This window comes from Haplochromis burtoni, unplaced genomic scaffold (genome assembly GCF_018398535.1).
Source record: "Haplochromis burtoni strain Fernald_Lab_line unplaced genomic scaffold, NCSU_Asbu1 Contig_712, whole genome shotgun sequence".
Lineage (NCBI taxonomy): Eukaryota > Metazoa > Chordata > Actinopteri > Cichliformes > Cichlidae > Haplochromis > Haplochromis burtoni.
The window spans coordinates 67,364-84,069 of NW_024583073.1; the positions used below are offsets into that span (position 1 = coordinate 67,364).

The following is a 16,706-nucleotide window of genomic DNA, read 5'->3' on the forward strand; positions in this document are numbered from 1 at the left end:
AAGCCGCACCGCTTGATGGATTGTTGGAGCATTACGGCTACTGTAGTCAGGAGCCTCGTGGAGTGATACGCATGGGCTTCAATGTAATATTACCGTATTGTGTGCGTAAGGACCACAAATGGCACTTATTAAGAGACATGGTTACAAAGAGGATTTCAAACTCAGTCACGCAGTAGAACTTGGGAACAGAGCAGCTGCAAATCTGTCTTTGTTATTATGCTCAGTGTCTTTTTAGTTTACATCTTGACTGCACAATTGTGAGCATTTTGTTATGCACAAAAACAACATTGTTTTATTTTATTTATGGAGCATTATTATTTAATAAAAAAATGATCATTTATTTCGGAGTAATTCTTTTTATTTACATCTACGCTGTACGTTAATAAAAGTGCCTGTGTGAGATCTGGGACACAGCTTTGACTAAAAACTCTCTTTTTGTTCTTACTTTATGGTTTTAAAAAATATTGAGATATATATCGTATATCACCATCCAGCTAAAGAATATCGAGATATGAATTTTGGGCCAGCCCTACCTCTAGTGTTGTTCACCGAATCCCCATTGCATTACTGATGAAGGCTCTTATTGTCCTGTGGATCTTATGCAGTTCATAGGCAGGTTATTGGTCGGGAGTTGGATGGAACTGGTCCCTTCTGTGTGTCTCTCATAAACTAGCAGCTGGTTCATTTGTGCTCCCAGTGGCTCATGGAGTACCGTCAGCTTCTTCAGCCAGTAGTCATGAATCATGTCAGGGTCTAATGCTGTCCAACTTTTCATACCCTTTCTTGGATGTCTGCCACTGTGGTCCCTACTGGACTATTCAGGGAGTTTACTGTGGTCTCTTAGATTCACTAGCCACTGTGGATTGTCATTATAGATTGGGTCCTTCTCCCATATGCTCTTCCAGTATTGCTCCGTCTCCAGCCTTGGTGGTGCTGTTCTCATATTGTTCCCTGCCACTGAGAGTACACCTTAGATTGTTCTGTGGAGTCGACCTGGTTTCTCCCCTTGCCTTCTAGCTCTCTAGTGTACCTCTTCAAGTGGCTGGACAAGGCTGTGAGTCTTTCCTTGGCAGTTTCCAAGGACTCTGTACTTCTTAGGTACCTTTTCTTTATTACACCTTTCTGTAGCTTCAAAAGTTTGCTAACTTCTCTCCATGCTACCTTGATCTTGGCCTCTAGTCTCCTTCTCCATGGAGGAAACAGCTCCATGTGGCTTTTCATCTTGTAACCAAGCATCTTACAGACCACTGCTACCGTGGTGTTGATTAGCTGCTTGGATGGTCGCAGTTGGTATCGTCCTTAGTGCTGTGTTTACATCTTCTAGTAAATCTTCAGAGGGTACTTCACGTTTTACCAGAAGGTAAAAGTAATGATTGAAAAAGAGGGTTCGTTTAATTTGAGGTTGTTGTCTGTTGCTTCCTTGGTGTGCTCCCGCTTTGGTAAGTCAGAGAATTTCATTTGTACAGATGAGAACTCACAAGTTAGGGTTTGAATTTCAACCAAAACCAGGACCCACTCGGAGAAAACAAAACCAATTGTTGTTCACAAGCAGACAAATAGAATATGGATCTTATTTCATCCTAAATAAACTTTTTTTTAATCCCACAAAGATCACTCTCCATCAGCTGTGGCTTTAAGAGATTACATGCAGTAATGTCTGCATGTATAATTTTGGTATTCCTTCATTCTGTTTGTCCTGACAGCTACGGGAAGAGACGAAACACAGATCATTACCTACTGAAGCATATTCTCAGCCTACAAAGATAAATATTTTGCACTGTGATCCATAAAGTAGCCACATTGTCTGCTCCTCCGCACTTTATGGATCCTGATGATCAGGTTACAATTTTTGTAAGGCAATCCAAGGCTAAAATTATATTTTAATGACTGACTATTTAAAAAATGTATTGGCTAACAACCACATTTGACTCTCTGGTATGTGTTGTTGCTTTTCCCCTTTGTTACACATTTCAGCCAAGAATTCAGAGTGATGAGAACAAATCTGTATTTGTATATGCATCTGACAGATTGGACGATTTTGCTTGTTGACACTCTCCCTCTTTAGAGACTGTGTGTTTAATGTGTGTTTAACCCTACAGACTTACAGCAGTTGGAATAATGGTCACCAGTCTGGCATTTGTTCTTCTCTTCTCCAATATAATATAAATAACATAATAATAGAAATATTTTGGGTAATAACTATTAAATCTTCTACTTCTGCTGAGTGAACAGCATTTTAAATAAATTGTGTAGTGTCCATCATAGTACAGAATACAGCATTCAGGAGCAGAGAACAAACTCAGACTGCTGCATTGACCCTCGTGGACACGGATCACCTGTTCTACCGAGTGAGCTAATTTAGCACCCTAGAATTTTGTCATGTACTCTGCCGTTGCCTGTGTAAAGGTCTCCCCAGTTGGGGGACAGACTTAGGAGTCTTAAATTAGACTTTTCAGATGCCTGCGTAACAAATTGTTACTTTGGTGTTTCAGAGTGTAAAGACTTCAGGTGACCTAACCGGGGTGGGAAACCATTTACAGACCCACATGCTGTTGAAAAATAGAGATCCAAATCCCATCCCTGTTCATACAATGAAGTGCACAGTTATGCACCTCTAACCACTACTTCCACCACCCATTGAGTCACACCTTAGCCAAGTCTATTTATATTTCACTGCAACCAGGCCGTGTTAATCACAGATGAGCAAAGTCAAAGAAGTCAAAAGTAAAAATAGAATTTCAGGATTAAGCTCCAACATTTAGTTAAAGTTTAATCAAGTTATTTTTTTAACTGTGCTAAATAACGATATTTGTATATGGACCATTTAATGGCATGTGTTCCTAAACTTACCTTCTCCCCTGCGTGTCCTTTTAAGCCCTGGGATCAGACACAGCAGACACAGTCACATGCAAGTAGGTGTGTAGAGGGGGGAGAGACACAAGAAGGGAGAGAGAGAGCGAGAGAGAGAGGGAGAGGAACCAGTGTTAGATACATGGAGAGGGCTCGGGACATGCAGCATCTTTAGGACTAGTGACGGAGGTGGTGATGGTGAAAGAGCTAAAGGGAACTACTGTATATGTAAATCAAATGGAGGAAGGTGATATATATGGCTTTCCTGAGAACAGGAAGGGTAATTAACACTGCCCCAAAATCACTGTCTGCCCTCTTCCACCCCTGGAAGCCATCGCCAGCTCCCCTCTCAGGAAAACAGGAGCATCACAGGTGAGCACTACACCGCGCCCACCACCTGTTTGACCCGCTGCCCTCGGGTTTGTGAGTTTGGAGGTCCCACACCTCCAAACTCACAAACAGCCTCTTGACAGGCCTTTCTCTTATTTCTGCATGAATTTGTCTTGTTTTGCATTTATCCCCATTGACTGTATATATTACTCCTGTTTGCTAATTATTCCAACTGTTTATATCAACTATTTATATCTTATTCTGGCACAGTTGGTATGAAGCACCCACAATAATTTCATTGTTCATGTACTACGACAATAACGGGCTGTTGTATTTTGTGTGTGTATATACACTTAGTTTTTTCCATTTTGTATTATTTTCCAGGGTGAAGTGATTGCACAGCTTGCATTCAAAGTAATGTAATACATTCCATCACTGTCTGCTTTCCCTGTCAAATCTACAAATAAACAATCTCAGACAGCGCTGTCATAAAACTCCTGTCAATGTGCATCCATCCTTTACATTACTGCCTTGAGGCTGCTGTTGGCTACTATCATGTAGTATTTCTGCTAAATCATATCATTTCTGCTACATTATAGTATTGCTGCTACTATGCTACTTTTCTACTAAGTTATACTATTATATTATTGTGTATTAAGTTATAATTTGCACTGAAAGCTTATTTCATCTCATAGCAAAGTGTAGTTGTCTCTGTCACTGATGGTTTGTCCATCTCCCGTTAAAAGCGACTGGAGCTGGGCAAGCTGAGAGACCAGCAGTTGGTTTCTGGTGGTTTGCAAATGTGGATAAACCTCTGGCCTTTAATGGTGACATGAGGGGAGAACACAGTGGTCTGCTTTCACTGTTCTGACATCAGTTAGTAGCCAGGAGTCGTATGGAAACACAGCTAGCATTAGGAAGCAAACCAGCTTCAGTGATTTAGCTTGGTAACAGATGAGTGTCCTCTTGTTAATTACCTTGGCCAACATGTGTGATAAAGAGAGGATGGAGCGTGAAAAAGTTATTTAACTCCTTTATTATATAAGCAAGTAAACTTTTGACCATGATGGAGAGGGGACAGCAACTCTGACCATTCTAATAAAAGTCTAATAACTCATGCAAGTTGAGCAAGTGCAGGGTCAGATTAGCATCTATGAGAATGACTGAATGTGATGGGCTTAACCAGCTGTTTGCCAACACGCCACTTTCACTTTTTTACTCATATTTGAATCCCCCTGTTAACTCTGTCACACACTATTCAACCATTTTAATTCAGCTGATTGATTTATCTTACTTTTGATTGACTTTTTGAAAAATCAGGATGCAGACCTGTGTTTCTGATCTTACGAACAACTTTTCATAGATATGTGGTCGTCACAGAACACCCACTGCACCATTTATAGAATATGATGGTGACCATTAAACAGAATGAGTTCAACCTTAAATATATGCTGTAAAGTGAATCCAGCTAACAATGATGGGAAACAGTTTTCTGCATAATAATTATTTTTACTTTTGATATTTTCTGCACAGTTTTTCAATAATGCGGTGCAAGAACACAGGGCTGTTGGAAAGCTATCACGCAAGCAATCTAACTCAGCTCTGACTTTGGATGCCCATGTAAAATCTCTGGTTCGCTCCTGTTTTTTTCACTTGAGAAACATTGCTAAGTTGAGTCCCATTGTATCGCGCTCCGAATTAGAAATTGTCATTCATGCATTTGTTTCATCTCGTCTGGACTATTGTAATTCTTTGTTTACTTGTTTATGTAAAGCCTCTTTGGAGCGTCTGCAAGTTGTTCAGAATGCTGCTGCAAAGCTTCTGACCAACTCCTCCAAGTTTTCCCATGTCACACCCCTGCTGATCCAGCTGCACTGGCTCCCAGTTAAATTCAGAATCCAGTTTAAGGTTTTGACCTTGACTTTCAGGGCTCTGCATGGACAAGCACCAACATATATAAGTGAACTTTTACATCCATACATTCCCAGCAGGTCCCTGAGGTCATGTGACCAGGGCTTGCTTGCTGTCCAGCACACGAGGCTGAAAACAAAAGGCGACAAATAACTGTGGCCCCCAGATTGTGGAACTCTCTCCCTTTGAGCCTGAGATGTGTGGACTCAGTGGTCACTTTTAAAAAACAGCTAAAAACCCATCTTTTTAAACTTGCTTTTGGTTGATTTTTATTTTTAGGTTTTAGCTTCTGTGAAGCACTTTGTGATTTTTATCTTGAAAGGTGCTATATAAATAAAGTTTTACTTTACTATGGAATTCTCCACACCCAACGTCTCGACTAATGGCAAAACTAGTTTCTCAGTGTTCCAACATCTGGAAGAAACAACTGCTATCACAACTTGAAATTGATGAGGTAAAACAGCAACAGGGAGGCAGAACCTGAGGTCAGGGGAGATATCATCATCCCCACACTCTAAGATTGGGTACCAAACTCAGTGAGAATGCATGAGCAGCTAATCTGAGAGATGGGATCATGGCTGAGCTTGAAACCTGGACCTTCCATGGTTGATTACCAAGACTACATGAAGTCCCCTCTGAACGTTTCCTCAAAGATGTGAATACAGCATTACGGAAAATCCCTCCTTCGACTATTATGGTAACCAAACAGCTAATCAACACCACGACAGCAGTGATGACTGAGATGCTTAGCTATAAGACAAACAGCCGCAAGGAGCCGTACCCTCCATGGAGAAGGAGACTAGAGGCCAAGCTCAAGGCAGCACGGAGTTAAGTTAGTGTGTTTTCATTACGCTATCAGTACTCCTATTTAGACAAAGGATTTGAATGTTTCTTCCACCCTGGGTGGCTTGTAATTCAAAATCCTAGCAAAGGAACTTCAAGAACGCTTTGTTATCACAGTACTGATCATTTACTTCTGTATTAATGCATACTGTTCAAAATAACTGTAATCTAATCCTGTAACATTCATCCTTTTGCATTTGTGTTGTAAGAGCTTTTGAATGTAACTATCACTAGTGCTGGTGATGCATGAACCCAATTCACTCACCATTCTCCCAGGAATTCCCATACTTCCTTTGCCACCCTAATGTCCAATGCAAATTAAGAAGGAACAGGAGTCAATCAGATGTTCTATAGGGATACCATGGCATTCAGACTTATCGTCTCTGCAACTCTCTCATTTGCAAGGAACTACTCTAATCTCATTTTTTCACTGATGCGTTATAGAAACAACGGTTGGTTCATGTTAGTGAGACGAATGTTAGCACATTTATATCCTAATGGAAGCCAAAACTAGAGAAGAGAATAAAAAATTTAAAAGAGCTTAAATGCTTTGTTCTGACATCAGTTAGTAGCCAGGAGTCGTATGGAAACACAGCTAGCATTACTGCTACAAAAGCTTTTAAAGTTTTTAATGTCATGGTATTCCTTTAAGGAAGATGATCATTTTTGTTATTCAGAATAACCAATTCAACATGCCATGCCCAAATTATGGGAGCAGAAAGAAGATCACTGTGAAAAACAATCACATAATTATCAAATAATCATGCCTCATTCAACACTGCAAAGTTCAAGATGAAAGACGATGGAAGAAAGTTGCAGTAATTTCTTATGTCATTAGAAGAAAGTTATTAGTAGCCCTGTTACTTTGTTACACTTTTCCATCTTATATCTCCAGACAGTGTTACGGTAAGGGCAGCGGGTTGAAAACCACCTGAGATAGGAAGTCATGATTGGGTGATTAGCCAGGTTTTAGCTTCAGATCAGGGCTTTGATTTCTAAATCTATTTTTACATGTGTATAGTATAAAGTCTGATTGTTCCAAGATGATAGTGTAGTTTATATTTACTAAATGTTCATCCAATGACATAAAGATACACTGTTGCCTTTTGCAGTCTAACGTAGGTGTTTGGGTTTTTTTAATTTACCCAACGTTAACAAAAAAAAAAAATGTTTCTCTGACTTAGTTGTGAGCTGACAGCATGATTCTGCAACTATTCAATGCAATAATGCTTGTTAATAATTCCTGTTCAAGGTCCCGATTTAAATCAGGGCTTTGGGGAGAATCTGGCACCGCCAAAACTGAATTTAGTTTAATCTGGACCTGGAGTCTTTAAAGTGCCCAACATGATTATTTGCTGGAACCACAGAGTACAACATTCATTATAGTAAAGTGAGGTGAATTGGGTGTTTGGTAAAATCTCATCCAATTCTTATTCTTATTCTTATTTTTATTTTCATGTCTATTTAAGCGTAATTTATGACAGTATGTTTGCACTGAAGCACCGCAGCAATTTCCTAATGTTGTAAACCTGCTCAACATTTGGCAATAAAACCCTTTCGGCGATCGTGGCTCAAGAGTTGGGAGTTCGCCTTGTAATCGGAAGGTTGCTGGTTCGAGCCCCGGCTCGGACAGTCTCGGTCGTTGTGTCCTTGGGCAAGACACTTCACCCGTTGCCTACTGGTGGTGGTCAGAGGGCCCGGTGGCGCCAGTGTCCAGCAGCCTCGCCTCTGTCAGTGCGCCCCAGGGTGGCTGTGGCTACAATGTAGCTGCCATCACCAGTGTGTGAATGTGTGTGTGACTGGATATGTAAAGCGCTTTGGGGTCCTTAGGGACTAGTAAAGCGCTATATAAATACAGGCCATTTACCATTTCTGATACTGAATTCATTTTTTGAAAAGAGGGAAATGTGATTGCTGCAACGGTCATGTACACCCTGTTTCTGCCTTTCCTAGTCAGCTACATACACACTCACACTTGCATATATACTAACAGAAAAAATATGCTTGCATGTACATACTTCCATATGTGTATGACACATTAAAACTAAGCTTTGCGCTGGAGAATGGACATTTTAATCAAAAAGACCAAGAGCTGGACAGGTGCGCAATCACAGCACACAGTGTTACAAATGGATACTGTTAGGGTGTGTGTGCTATTCAACTGCTGTACTGACATCTCAGAAACTTTTCATCATATAAGTGATAAAAACTGCAAAGTTCACTGCAATAGTACATCTATACTGGTGTATTTGTATTCCAGGTTCTGTAAGGATGTGCACAAGTTGGTAGTCTAACCTTTTCAAATCCTGATTTCTGGGAAACAGTCCTTTAAAGACTATTTAAAGACTATTAAGATAACGGTGTGTTATTATCTTGATTTTCATTAAAGTTTCATTAAACTGTGACAAAATCAACAAGCAACAACAAGTAGTAATTTGCACATTTCATTCTGAACTAGCAGCTGAGATGTTAATACTCCACCACTCGCACATCAATACTATGCATGAGGACACACAAAGGGACAGGTTAAAACAAAAGTTACCGGAAAGCCTGCTCGTCCAGGAGGACCCTGAAAAAGCACGAGACAAAATTAGTATGACAAGAAGAGTACATTTTACAGACAAAATTAACATAAAGAAAGACACCTGCACTTAATCAGGCCAGAATAAACTGGAGGGGCTGTTTACTACCTTACGGCAAGGGAATCGTTTATTTTGGCCTGTTCACTGACAGCACAAAGTATCCTGCTGATGCACTAACATCACAACATTCAATGAATTTAAAAAAAAAAAGTTTAACTGTTTGAACATAAGTTTTAATGTAAAACAACAGTTTTCACCACATAGCCTCATGCAAGGGTTGTTTTTGGAAGAACTTATAGTTTTCATGCTTCTGCAAAACAAAACCCTCTGAGATCTCCTTAACTGCCCTTGCTCATCTTGTTATTCAGCTAATCCAAGCTACAATGGAGGTTTCCAGCATAGTGACTTCCATTAAAAACAAATCACAAAACACAAGGAACTAGAATACAATGGCTTTTATTTATTTTATTGGGCTGGGACTAAGAACAAGAGGGAGCAAATTTTAAAAAAGTCAAGTGTGTTTTGCTTTCACAAAGGGAACGGAACTCAAATCAAGGCTTTTGAACAGCTCCAATAAAGAAAGAATACAAAACAAATTAGCTGGAAGTCAAAAGTGGAACATTTTTTCTGTGTGACAAACAAGAGGACAGGAGACGCTGTTCCCCTCACATTAGTAACTCTGGATGGAAGAACACTTGTTGGATTTGATAATTGATTTGAAAGACCAGTTTGCATTAGGAATTTTAAGTGGCTTAAATATTGAGAGCAAAAAGTATCATCTATCATCAGCTATCGCCGGTTCGATCCCCAGCTCTGTCTGTCTTGGTCGTTGTGTCCTTGGGCAAGACACTTCACCTGTTGCCTACTGATGATGGCCAGAGGGGCCGATGGCGCGATATGGCAGCCTCGCCTCTGTCAGTCTGCCCCAGGGCAGCTGTGGCTACAACTGTAGCTGCCTCCACCAGTGTGTGAATGTGAGAGTGAATGAATAGTGGAAATGTAAAGCGCTTTGAGGGTCTCAAAAAGCGCAATATAAATGCAATCCATTATTATTATTGTTAAGCGAAGCAAAACTGTCAAAAAAGTCAAACTTTACTCAACTCATTCTCCTTGCTTCCTCTACGTCCATACCATTGATTCTTAAATGTTGAATTCTCTGGCAGCTGCTCTATTCTCATGTTCTGGACCTGAAAACAGGGTTTGATCTTTGCTTTCATCCTATAATACTGGACTTTTCTACAAAGGTTTCAACTTTTAGAGTGTTTAAACAAGAGATAAAAGTGTGAAAATGTTTTTGCCTGTAGTGAGGGGTTTTACAGCCTTAAAACATCTATAATAATTGTAAAAAATAAAGTTGTCTACTTCGCAGATTTCCCCTGTCACGGGTTATTTTTAGAACGTAACTCCCACGATAAATGAGGGAACACTGTATACCACTACAAGTCTCTCATGGGTTCCTTAAATATTGGGACATGAAACATGCTTTTTCTTAAAAAGCAATTAGTCCCATTAGGGCCTTCAGAGTATTATTATCCAATCACTGTGAGTTTAGAGAGTGTAATTAAAAGCCCTATAAAACACAATTAATGTGGAAAAACACCATTAAAGAGTCAGAAACAAAACAATCTGTTGCTAGTCCAAAATCAACAGGGTTGAACAGAACAATACTAATCATGAAATGACCAAACTGAAATGATACAATACTAAAGTCCTTTCATTTTTCGTATGAGGAAGCTGATACAGATATTGTCGAGAGTGTATGAGGATTGGTTGGTTAAGGATGTCTGTGAAGGTTCTCAGTCATCCAGGTCATAGTGATCTAAGGAGCTTGGAAAGAAAGCAACTGGACTTCTTTAAGTTTCTTGAAGACATTTCAACTCTTATCCGAGAAGCTTCTTCAGTTCTAAAACCAAATGATGGTTAGCCCCAGATTATTAGCCTTAGTGGGAGTTGGCCCTAATCAGGGTTGTTGACCCACTATTGATCATGTGCTTTATCACATGAGCCAAGATGTGAAAAGGGTGTGGAGTATTATTAGCAGAGGTTTCAGGTGAAACCATTGTGAGACCTTGCCTCACCCTATCATTTGAATTTTTGAGATCAGCAGACACAAGATCTGAGTGGACGCTAGGGCATCTGTGAAAGGATCTAAAAATTAGATTATAGATGGCAGGCAGCTGGTGTCGTAAGCCCTGCTCTCTGTTCAAAGATGATCGTTCACAGTGGGCATAGATGACTTCTTTCACTCCTCTTTCAAACCATCTGTCTTCTCTGTCCAAATTGTGAACACTGGCATTTTCAAAGAGTGACCTTTGTCCTTTAGATGCAGATGGACAGCTGAGTCTTGTGACTGTGTGGTTTTTCAAATGTAGAGGTCTGAGCCCTCGTCGCTGCATTGCATACTGTAGCGTTGTCATGTTGATAAAACCAGTCGCTACCACACAGATGAGGGCCCTCAGTCATGAGTGATGCTCTTTGCAACATCTGGACATAGCCAGCGGCTACTTGATGCCCCTGCACCTCCTGAAGCTCCATTGCTCAACTGAAGGTAATTATGGCATCCCCTCCACTGTGGAGCATAGAGAACATCTCAGATGGGATCTGCTTGTCATGCCAGTAACGTTGGAAACCATCAGAACCATCAAGGTTACATTTGTTCTCATTAGACAATAAAACTTTCTTCTACCTTTCAATGTCCCATGTTTGGTGCTCTCTTACAAAGTCCAAACGGTGAGTTCTGCAGCATTCAAGGAGACGAGGCCTTTGAAGACGTTTTTTGTTTTTAAGGCCCTTCAAGTCTCAGATGCCATCTGATAGTTATGGGCCGCAGTTGGCACCAGAAACGCCCTTAATTTGGGTTGAGGATTATCCAGTGTCTTGACGGAGAGCCAGTTGCATCCTCGGCTCTGTGCTGGTGAGATTTTTTTGGGTCTTCCTCTTGACTTTTGTGTTCCATAACCCTCAGGATCATTTAAGAAATTCCAAATGACTATCTTACTTCCCATCTCAGCAGCGATGGTGCGCTGAGAGAGACCCTGCTTTTGCAGTTCAACAACCCGACATTCAAAAAGGGAACATTTGTTTGCCATCAGAACGTCATGATAGTGTGACTACCTGACAGAAAATGACAACAAATCCACATTCTTGCACAGATTTGGCCTTTTAAAGCATGTGGTCCTAAACTTTTGATCTGCTGTAAAACAGCCTGTTTCACTCCCATTTCTTCTTGTTGCATGTTGAAGTTCTACTTGGAACCTTGTTAAGATCCAAACATTAAAAATATGAATCATTTTTCAACTGATCTTGAACTTTTGACCAGGACTGTATTAACAATTGAATCCATTGGCAACAACTCAAGGTTCAGTATCTTGCACATGAATGCTTGCAGACGGGAGCAGCCAACCTTCCTATTAGTATGTTTTGATGCATGCTCAATCATCCAGGTAAGGAAATCCCAATAACAATGATTCTGTTCATCTGGACGTAGCGTTTTGTTACCCATCTAAGTGACTTCTGCAGGTTGCCAATCTTATAAACAGGACATTTGCATAAGGACTGAAACCAGCCCACTAATTGAACAATGGGCTGTGAGGTCAGTTCCTTGATCATTAATATTCAAATTGCCATGACCACTGATCAATGGTCATGAGTACCATTGAGAGAGAGTTGGGCAATGGCTGCAATCACAGCATTGTAAGATCATGACAGATGGACCCTTAGGCCCCTCCTCCATTCAGAGATGGCCTTTCCCTTTTCACGTAAACGGCCTCCTTGACTCCAAACCAGCGTTCCTCCCTGTCCAGGATGTGTACATCCTCATCATTGAAAGAGTGTCCACTGGCCTGTAGGTGTAAATAGACTGCAGAGTCCTGACGAGGTAGCTCTTCTGTGTTCACCGATCAATAATCAGCGGTGTTAATGCCTTACAATTAAGCCATTAACTCCAATATTCCTCTGGTTCTCACTCTTCATCCCAAAATCTAACTACTCTCTGCCTCTGTTGAAGTGTCTCAAGTCAGTGATCCTGCACATCATGCCCACGTCCCAGTCTACACCCCCCCCGCCTTTTCATTGTTACTCTTGTGTTTACAATAAAACTCATGAAATCGATTACTGTCTTCTGTTTGGTGTCTCAGCGTTTGACACTAAACTAACCTCATGTGCAGTTTATGCTTCAGTTCTCTGCAGTGAAAGCTACTGAATGTATGAACAGTGGGGAAAAGTAACATCAACAGAAGTAGCTGAAGATGTTGCTAAAGCTGGAAGCAGTAATTATTACATCCATCCATCTTCATCTGCTTATCCAATTCAAAGTCATGTTGGTACTGGAACCTATGCCGGTGGCTAATTGTGTTATACATTTCCTTTGTTGTGGTTTTGCAATAATTCAGTCTTCTTTCCTTGTTTGGAGTCATGTTTTTCATGACTTTGTAAAGCTCTAATTTCTCTGTGGGTGCTAAAATACTTCTTTATCTAAAACATACGAGTTTTCCTTTTAATCAAAGCTTCAGTTTCAACTATTTGCCTGCATTCAGCTTTTCCTGCACAGACCTGCCAAGGGCCACAGGTCTAAGCTCCTTTATCATCAGTACTGTTAAAGTATGTGGACAGGCAGAAGTTACACAATGAAACTACAGATTACCACCGTATCCACTCAAGCTTTACTGTCAGCAGATGTGTTCCAGGGGATTGTCCGTTTCATCTACTTGTCACCAAAATGTAAAAATAATCACTTTGAGTCACTTCATCATGTGGAGGTCACACAGCATCTGGTGTACTTACTGGAGGTCCTGCAAGACAGAGGGAGAAAGAGAGAGTGCTAAGTTTTTATGCAACCATGACAAAGATTCTAGTTAACCCAACAATGGTGTGCAACCAAAATACGTTTCTTAGAGTTGAGTATGAGCAGTGGAGCAACAATGCACTTTTCATGGAAGACTCAAGGTAACTCAAGTAAAAATATCTTTCTGCAGTGGATTCACACTTCAGTGTTAAATCTGTGCCATAATCCTCAGCATGCATACAAGATGTGACTAAATGTCACTGTTCACACGCCAAGGTATACATGGTGACAATGGCATTAGCTCCTTGTGTTAGGGATCTCTAACCCTGTTTACGGAAACCTAGTGCATGTAATATAAAATACTCAAACATCAAGTGAATTTCTCATTGTCCACACATGGTAAAATTATTACGAAAATTCAACCCTTTCAGATTGTGCCAAGTTAATAAACTCGCATCACAGCCTGTCAGCTTTCAAACAGCCATAAAACAGGCTTTTCACAAAAACCGAATTATGTAGAAAGAGCCTGGGATCATTCAACAGAAACAGTTACGACCAAAACCAGACATAGGTCACTGAAGACGTCGTCATGACAGCCACAGCAAGATGAGGAAAACTCTCTGTGAAATGCAAATCCTCACTATTATTCAATCGATGTGCTCCTCAGACTACTCCATCCATACTTGGGTGCCTGCTGTCAGTGAAATTCAAATCCATACAAATTAAATACAATGGAAACAGACAGTTTAGGGTCTAAAATATACTGTTTATGTTGAGGAAATGATGACATTAAGTCACACCAGTTTACAGTTTGAAGCTCGCATAAGAAGATGTTGTTTAAAAGGTTCCCCACTATTTTCTGTTACCATTGTGGCAACACAGCATGCAGACTGGTAGCCACCCCAAAGCTAAGGCATTACAGCAATTTAAAAAGTCTTACTCTATCCTTCGCATGGCATCACAGTACACCACTCTCATTTTACACTGAATGTTTGGTCCACACAGGCAGCTTTATATTCTCACAGCTTTCACAAAGTCCTGTGTGTGTGTCTTCATCTAATTACAGGGACTACGTCAGAAAAATAATTGCATCTTTTCAGGGATGCAGAACAGACAGTGACAGCTCACTAATATCACAGCAAACACCGTCAGCAGGTCTACATTTAAAACTAAACATTGTACTAAATAGTGAATAACGTAAATGCTTTATGACTTTCTCCTATTACAGGGGTCTGACAGAATAAATGTTGCTAATTTGTTATTTGCTAAGTGAATAGGGTATTTTAAGAGACATAATTTTACATTTTTAAAAATTAGAGATATTTCATAAATCAACATCACATCATGTAATGTTGATTTATGAAATTTCATAACTTGAATTCCTACGATTTGATAAGATGATATTTGATTAATATTTTCTTTAGTTTTAAGTTAACTTCAGTTAAAACTGCATCATTTAGGGCCACAAAGAGCCAACTGTTGCATACTGTAAACACCCAGACCCTTTAAATTTAGAGGATTTTCTATTATGATATGAGATCTGGGTAATAAAGTCAAATTACGGCTGCTCCAGTCATTCCTACAATTGTGTTCCACATTTTTAAGGTTACCCTTTACCTCCCTCTCTCTATTTAAGGGTGTGGAAAGCAAACACGAAGGCAAGATTCTTGTTGCATTCTGGCCTGCCATCACATCCTGTTGGCTGGACCCACTCACCCAGGGGACATAGTGTAGAGCACCTTGATCCAAAGGCACTTTGAAAGGCCTGGGGAAGTGGGCTCAAATATAGCACATGAAGTGGCGCCCGTCAAATGAGCTCTGGGCACAACATGAAACAAAGTTTACAGTCATAAACAAACACACACACACACACACACACACACACACACACACACACACACACACAAAAAGTGGAATTTATTTGACTGCATTGATATCATATTCCAAGCCTTGTCCTCTGCTGGGTTTAATCCCAACTATTGCTAACACCTGTTGTTTATGCTTATGTAAAAGCAGTGGCAGTTAGCTATGGTCAGAAATAACGATCTAATATTGCCCACCAGCGTTCAGATTCACAGGTGTTTCCCTTTCAGTCATTTACTGAAAAGGAAGTCTTTCAAGTTCTTAAAGTAACTATGCAAAAATACTGAGACTCGCTGCTATAATAAGATTTAAAACCATTACAAATATTGCCCTTTGCGCCCTGGTGTTTAGTTTGAGAAAATGTGCATAATTCAACACTTTACCTTAATAAAATCCCTTTATTCTCAGTTTATTGTTGTTTGATAACAAGTAATATGATGACTCTCTGTCCCAGAATATTGACCCAAGAATAGCCTGTGCAGTTTCAGTTGTCTAAATATCCAGATCCAAAAACCCACTTCCACTCCTGATATACCCTGTAGATCCACTGTTTCTCCCGTCAAACCACACAGTAGCAGCCATTTTTTGTTGGGCACTTCCTTTGCTCTTTCCCAACATCTGGTTGCCTTTATTTTCACCAGCTTCACTGGTCGGTAACCTGGTGTGTCATGCACTATAATAATAAGATTTAAAACTATTACAAACTGGGGTCCTAATGAACTGTACTGTTGAGGATGTTGGTCTATGTTACTAAATCCCACTGACATCAAAGGTGAAACAAAGTGAAAAGCCTGTTTGTGTAATCACCCTCACAGCCAACCAATGATCACTCAACTACACATTTACAGATCTTTACATTTCTGCTTTGTTAATTCACTTTCATGCTTAAAGGATTTTCTGCAGCAGTTGTCTAAACAGTGAACGTCTGTCAGCCTAACTCAGTAAAACGACTCCATTTCTTTTGCACCTTTTTCTGAAATCCCTACAGCCCATACACCCCTGAACATTTGAGTCAAATCACAACTACACTTCCCTCAAAGTGTTTATCATGTGAGGGATATGCCCTACAATAATACATAGAAATCAACAACAACAAACCTATGACCTCCTTTGGTGAAAATGAGAAGAAAAAACTAGAAAATATGATAAAAAAGCAGAGCAAATGTTACTGTGTAACTAGTCTGTAACGAAAACATTAAAACAGAAGTAACCATCAGATTGTATTATGTGAAGCAAATGACACCCTCGCTTTTAACAGGACGAGACTCAACCTGGTATTTAATCCAGGAATTTACAGGCTCAGTGCAGCAGTGAGTCAAAGCAACAGACACTCTACAGACATTATTAAACAACAGTGTTTACGTCACCCCACTCTCAGGGATTACACCTTCTTTCACCAGCACACCACTCACATTCTCGCTTGGACTAAACTTGTAGTTAGTTCAGCCATCGTGCACCAGTGTCTATCTCTGTGAGTCACATCAGAGATTTAATACCTCTTTACTTAAAATCAAGAACTCTGTTAAGTGGGGGTTGTATTTAGA

The 16,706-nt window shown here is 40.2% G+C and overlaps 1 protein-coding gene across 18 annotated transcripts in view; it reads right to left on the bottom strand.

The window, feature by feature from the left end:
- col13a1 (collagen, type XIII, alpha 1) overlaps positions 1-16,706 on the bottom strand; it is a 147,351-nt gene that overhangs the window by 57,293 nt on the left and 73,352 nt on the right. For 14 of the 18 annotated variants that reach the window (XM_042215393.1, XM_014330183.2, XM_042215392.1 and 11 more), the window contains exons 3-6: positions 13,299-13,306; positions 8,477-8,503; positions 6,200-6,235; positions 2,851-2,877 (exon numbers count right to left, since the gene is read on the bottom strand). In XM_042215393.1, the coding sequence (XP_042071327.1) occupies positions 2,851-2,877; positions 6,200-6,235; positions 8,477-8,503; positions 13,299-13,306 (98 nt within the window). The remainder of the gene's footprint in view (positions 1-2,850; positions 2,878-6,199; positions 6,236-8,476; positions 8,504-13,298; positions 13,307-16,706) is intronic. The other 4 variants (XM_042215405.1, XM_042215396.1, XM_042215404.1 and 1 more) reach the window with 3 other exon arrangements.